We start from the raw sequence: 6,659 nt of genomic DNA on the forward strand, positions 1-6,659 counted from the left end.
GGGGGCTCAGGGCAAAATTGCCCTTCTTCCTCCTCCCGTTACCAGGAACAGAGGAGGGGGAGAGGAGCTGGCGGCGGCGTCGATTCCGGCGGTTCCGGGGCATGGCAGCGGCCGGGGGCAGGGGCAAAACGGAGAGGGGAGCAAGGGGGACCCATTCCACCACTCACCACGAGCTGGGGCGGCGCGAGGCGGCCTGCCCACAAGGGCCAGGGGCGGCGGGCGAAGGGCCTTGTGGCGGCGGCGATGCAGGGCCGGGGAGGGGCTAGGGGCTGCGAGGGAGGTTGTGGTGGTGGCGGGGCGCATCGTGGGGGTATTTGTAGGCCGGCGAGGGCGGGAAGGAGGGGGGCGCGGTGGAGGCCGGTGGCGGCCAGTAATGGCGGTGGGGGCGGCGGTGGTGCTGGGTCGTCGCTGCGCAGGGCGGGTGGTGGCGCGTAGCGGGGAGGGGCGGCCTGGGGATGCGCTGCGCAGGGGAAAGCGGCCCATGGCGAGGCGACGCGCGGCGGCCGGCTCTGCTCTGCCGCGGCACGCCGGGGCAAGCGCGAGCGCCGAGGTGGCAAGAGGGTACGGCGCACGCAGAGGAGGGCCAAGTTAGGCAGCTCCTGTGGAGTCGTCAATGGGGGGGTGGTGGTGGCCGGGTGCCCGGCGTCGAGCTCTGCTCGGCGTCATGCTGCGCGTGCAGGGGAACGAGGGAAGGAGCAGGAAAGAGGAAAAGAGAAAGGGGAAAAAGAGAAGGGTGGGGGGGGGAAGAGGAACAGGGGAGAAGGGAAGGAAGAGGGGGGCTGCGTCGGCGGGATTCGCGGCGATGGTCGTGAGAGTGCGGCGCGACGCGCGAGGGGGGGGGCTGCGTCGGCGGGATTCGCGGCGACGGTCACGAGCGCGGGGTTGATCACGCGGCGCGGTGCGTGGGTCGAGGAACAGAGAAAGGATGGCGGTTAATTTTTGGATGTCAGACGGTGAGACGCCGGGAAATGTTTTGGGCGATTAAGAGCTCGGACGGTAGAGGGTTTTAGGAGCGATCCGAGCTTGATGACGAAAAAGTTTTGAAAATTATCTTTAGCGAGTGATTTGTACTGTAATTTAAATAGGGTAAAAACGCGGGCGTTACACCTTGCCCCTGGTCTTGCTGAATGAATCCAAGTAGAGCTTGGTGAATGCATCTCTGTGAGCCATGACCAGCTTCCTCTATTCCTCATTGAGATCCTCTAGGGAGACCTCAAAGATGTCTTCTGTGTTGTGGTTGTCTGGCATGGTGAAGTTGTTGTTGTTGTTGTCGTGTCCCACTGGGCGTGCCAAAAAGCATGTTGCCGCAAAAATCGGACGATGAATCTTGCGGAGCACGACACCCTAAGGCCTGGGAGCTCTGTTTATCTCCATTGCAGGTCCTACAAATCAGGTTTAGCACGTGCGAGTCAATTTGACCTACAATTGACCAGGGAAAAGAAATTTAATCAGTAAAACAATGAGGAACGTATCGGCTGGGATTCTGAATAGTTCCAACAAACACATCGGCTAGGACGTCCGAAGCATAATACCGAATATTGGCTACGAAGCTGATTTCGTGATGAAATAGGACTAAGAATAAAGACCTCATAAATAAACACATGCGTTTAATTAAGCTAAACTCATTATCACCATTAGTCGGATCAGACCAAACCGAGACAACACTAACAGCCGAGCAACAATTCGAACATAATTAACTGATGCCTCTAATTACTTAGAATTTACGCTTATCGTTGAGCCCGGAATTGGCCAAGAAAGCCGATTGATACTACCGAACCACCACCATCATGCCACCGCTAACCAGTAAACAGATCCAGCCAATAAGACTCGACTTAGCATCATTACTTAAGGATCGGACTTAGCTGAGATAGCCTGAGATAACGATGAAAAGGCAAGCGAATCATATGGTCAGCCTAGACATAGCGAAGGACAAGATTGTAGACAATTTGCTAGTAGAAGCGATGATCACAAAATAAATCAGCTGTAAAAGAACTGCATGAAAAGATTAGCAAAAGCCCATGACCCGATGACTACCACTTGATAAATTGTGAGATCTATTAAGAACTAGCAAGAGATCAAACAACGCAGCCTTACAAGAACTTGATAGAAATTGATAACTTGTAGATTGAACTAGATGAAACTACAGCAATGCACACTACAGAAAAATAGTATATTTTCGTCGGCTAGAAACCGACGAAAATAGGCCCAAAGCCGTCGAAAACAGCTATTTTCGTCGGCCTGCCGACAAAATTAGGCCGATGAAATAAAACAGATGAAAATAGGTGTTCTTTCATCGGCTGCCGACGAAAATAACTTTATTTTCGTCGGCCTTTCTGGCCGACGAAAATATGCTATTATTTTCGTCGGCTTTGGTGGCCGACGAAAATACGTAAATATTTTCGTCGGCAGTGAACAGTATTTTCGTTGGCCACTTGGCCGATGAAAATACTTGGCCTCCTGAAAAAAAACAGCATTTATTCATCAGTATCAAGAAATGCTCTCATTTGGCTTGGTTGATTATATAGTGGTAGCATGCTGTTAGCATCGTTCAAGGATCAAGGGTGCCTAAAAAATGCTTGAGAAGCATGAGTTCTTTGTACCTCCACTACTGTAGAAAAGGGGATCGATGTAGTCCTGGTTACTAAGCGCTTTAGTCCCGGCCGATGTGGGAATCGGGACCAATGACAAACCCGCAAGAAAAATATTCCGCATCTAGGACTTGAACCTGAGATCTCAAGATCTCTTAGCTCGCGCATAAATCTTTATCACCCCACCTACATAGCACATGTAGTTTTAGATGGGATGTTTTCTTTTTAAACTAACCCGTGGAGGATTATTAATTTAGTTTTGGTTGGTAATACCAACTGGACTAAATGATCTTTTAGTCCCGGTTAATGTTACCATCCGCAACTAATACCTCGGACCTTTAGTCCCGAGTAGTAACTAGGACCAAAAAGTCATCTTTAATTCCCATTGAAATCACCAACCAGGACTAATGTGTTTCCTGCGCCACTAGCTGTTCGACCCGGGATTAATCCCAACATTAGTCCCGGGACTAACGCCGGCCAAGACTAATGAAGGGGATCGATGTCCCCTTGTATAGCAGTGCTGACTACTCATATTTCCGAATAAAAACGCTTTAGAAGGGCGAACAAGGTGTGGCTGCAATCAACGAGAGGCTTGCGCCAGTAAAGAATGTCATCTATTATTTTTCATACTATTTCCTTTTAATATTTCAGTCATCTCTTACAGGATGCTTTGGTAATATCTTCTGCAGCAATTAGCTTTGAAGGAATCTTAGTTAGATCAATCCTTGACATGCATATCCTCCTCCTCCTCGTTCTTACCATAATCCGCCTCGCTGGCTCAAGCCCTCCGCTGGATCCGGTATGGTGCTCGAATGGCATGTCCGATTGCACCGTCACCAACGCTGGTGGCTCCTTCTCGGACCGCGGCATCTGTCGCGCGGCCAACGCCGCCTACCCACGCACGGAGCAGGAGCTCCTTGCGGCCGTGGCGGACGCGGCTGCGGCCAAGCGGAAGGTGAAGGTCGCCACCAGGTACTCTCACAGCTTCACGCCGCTGGCCTGCCCGGGCGGCCGCGACGGCACGGTCATCAGCACCCGGTGGCTGAACCGGACAGTGCGGATCGATGCCCAGAAGCGGCTCTTGACGGTGGAGAGCGGCATGGTCCTGAAGGACCTCATCCGAATCGCCGCCGCGGCGGGGCTCGCCCTGCCGAACTCACCCTACTGGTCCGGCATCACCATCGGCGGCCTCCTGGCGACCGGCGCCCACGGGAGCTCTCTGTGGGGCAAGGGGGGCGCCATGCACGAGTACGTGGTCGGGCTTAGGATCGTGACGCCGGCGCCAGCAAGCCATGGATTTGCCGTGGTTAGGGAGCTTGGAGCTGACCACCCGGATCTGGACGCTGCCAAGGTCTCCCTTGGTGTTCTTGGTGTCATATCTCAGGTACTCAGTCCTTTGCCTAAAAGTTTGTAGTACATGATTTGGCCAACCAAAATATTTATCGTCACGCAAAGGATTATTTTGGGCGCACAAGAATATTAGCGAAATATTATAGTTTTTGTACATATATATTTGAATCTCTCGTTATGAATCTTAATCTAATGTTTATCTTCCAAGATCAACCCCATATATATGCACCCCAGGCTGAAACCTAGCTAATCTCTCTCCAGTTTTTGCAAACAATCAAGCTGTCATGTCGCCTTGACTATTAGGATGACTAAAACAGGCTATATCTATCAATTTATCATTATAATTAATCTCAATCTAGAACGACTAATCTTGATTCGTTTTGTACACAAGACATCATGATTATGGAGCCTTATTCCTTTTAGATTGCAAAAAAGAAAAAAGAAAAAAAGTGGAGACCGGATGATAAATATGGACCTATAGTAGTCGTAAATCTAAGAAATAATCTTTGGTCTTGGTAGAATTCGCAAAATGAACACTGGAAATGTTACACAAGTAACGAAAGATGACCCCTGATTGGTGGCACCTGTAGAGTGCTACATGACTAAGGCATTTTGCTTGCTGCACTTTTGAGAACTTGAAAATACTGTGTTTTGTGTTGAATACTTGTACAGTAGTAGCTAGAGTGCCTTGTATTTCTACTCACTCATTCAACCCAACAGACCGCGCGAGAACATTTACATCGAGGTTAGCACCGCATTTTCCTTATTTACCGCCGATCGATGCTCGGACATTTTTATTTGTGATGCAACTTGCATTGGATTCGATCACCTGCTTGCTATTCATTATCTGCGCATGCATCTTCTTGTGATTCCTTTGCACGTGCAGGTCACTCTGGCGTTGCAGCCTCAGTTCAAACGGTCGGTCACGTTCGTGCCGCGTGACGAATCGGACATGGCGGAGCAGGTCGCCCTGTGGGGCGCCCTCCACGAGTTCGCCGACATCTCATGGCTGCCGCAGGATCGCAAGGTCATCTACCGCGAGGACAACCGCGTCGACGTCTCCACCCCGGGAAATGGTCTCTTCGACTTCCACGCCTTTTGGTCGCTACCAGCCGACCAGATCATCGCCATGGGAGTTGAAGGTGTGCCTTCCTTCCATACACGGAACTAGCTATAGGTTTTCTGACACAGAGGTTTAATTTGCAAGACAATATACAATGCACCGTGTGTATTACTAACTGTAAGTTTGTTGTAACGTTGTGTGTGTACGCCACTGCAGAGAGGCGCATGGAGGAGAACGGCACCGGCGCCGCCCGCTGCTCGGCGACGAAGTACGAGCGGCAGGGGCACGGCTTCACCAACGACGGCGTCTCCTTCACGGGGTACCCGGTGGTGGGATACCAGCACCGGATGCAGGCGTCCGGCGCGTGCATCGACAGCCCCGACGACGGACTCCAGACTGCCTGCTTCTGGGACCCGCGCATCCGGGGCCCTTCCGCCTACAACTCCGGCTTCAGCGTCGCGCTCTCCAGGGCACCGGCGTTCCTCGCCGACGTGCAGAGGCTCCGGGACCTCGACCCGACCGCGTTCTGCGTGCTGCACAGCTCCATAGGCGTGTACATGCGCTACGTCAGGGCCTCCTCCGCCTTCCTCGGCAAGGCGGAGGACTCGATCGACGTGGACCTCGTCTACTATCGGAGCGACACGCCCGGCGTGCCCCGGGCGCACGCCGACATGGTCGACGAGCTCGAGCAGATGGCGCTGCACAAGTATGGAGCCTTGCCGCATTGGGGCAAGAACCGCAACTTCGCCTTCGAAGGTGCGATCGCCAAATACCCCAAGGCCAGCGAGTTCCTTAAGGTCAAGGACAGGTACGACCCGGACGGGATCTTCTCCAGTGAATGGAGCGACCGGTTGCTGGGCATCAAGGGCAGCCCCAGCATCGTGGAGAAGGGCTGCGCCATTGAAGGTCTCTGCGTCTGCTCCGATGACTCGCATTGTGCGCCGGAACTGGGCTACTTCTGCCGGCCGGGAAAGGTGTACACGGAGGCCAGGGTTTGCAGGTTCTACACCCCTGCCACGCGGATTAGTGATGAACTATGATCCAACCCAATGCATGCCAACTAGAGATACATGTCATGGATTGTTGGGTTGATCCGAGCTAGTAGAATGACATTCTACGTAATTAGTTTGAAGGAACAAACTAAAGTGACATGGTATCGTAATTAATCAGCTTATCTAGAAAACACTATTGATACCCACTTGAAGAATCCCTTATGCCGAGTTCTAATCTTTGTTACTTTCGATGTTAATTCACTGCATTTAGAGTGCTGGGTAAATAATGCTAGCGGCAAGTAACGTGTTTCATTCGACACAAATGTGAAGCTGGCTCTGTACACTCTGTTCTACTTTATTTAGGTATGCTACACAGTACGTACAATGAATATACTTTTTGACATTGTAAGGGGCTGTCTCCGCACCCCACACCTCAATTTTTGCACAGTTGATACTAGAGCCGACGGTTCTCCTGTTTCTTCTACCTCTTATTTTGTTCTTCCAGGATATGCTTATCAGTTGATTTCTAAATGTACACCGACTCAGGATGGTCATATAATTACGCATATCCTTATCGAAATTCACTCATCTGAGTACTTATTTGTTAGCAACTGCTACATCAAAATATTATGACTTTGTTAGTCCTTAGTAAAAGAGTACATGGCT

General features: G+C 51.3%; 1 protein-coding gene across 1 annotated transcript; it reads left to right on the forward strand.

Moving 5' to 3' along the window:
- Nucleotides 1–3,121: 3,121 nt before the first annotated feature.
- On the forward strand, nt 3,122–6,430 carry LOC112896444 (L-gulonolactone oxidase 2-like). The gene is made up of 3 exons (XM_025964409.1): nt 3,122–3,972; nt 4,825–5,080; nt 5,218–6,430. The coding sequence occupies exons 1-3, from the start codon at nt 3,319–3,321 to the stop codon at nt 6,039–6,041; spliced, it is 1,734 nt and encodes a 577-aa protein (XP_025820194.1). The 5' UTR covers nt 3,122–3,318; the 3' UTR covers nt 6,042–6,430.
- The last annotated feature ends 229 nt before the right edge of the window (nt 6,431–6,659 follow it).

Source organism: Panicum hallii, chromosome 6 (genome assembly GCF_002211085.1).
Source record: "Panicum hallii strain FIL2 chromosome 6, PHallii_v3.1, whole genome shotgun sequence".
Classification (NCBI taxonomy): Eukaryota; Viridiplantae; Streptophyta; class Magnoliopsida; order Poales; family Poaceae; genus Panicum; species Panicum hallii.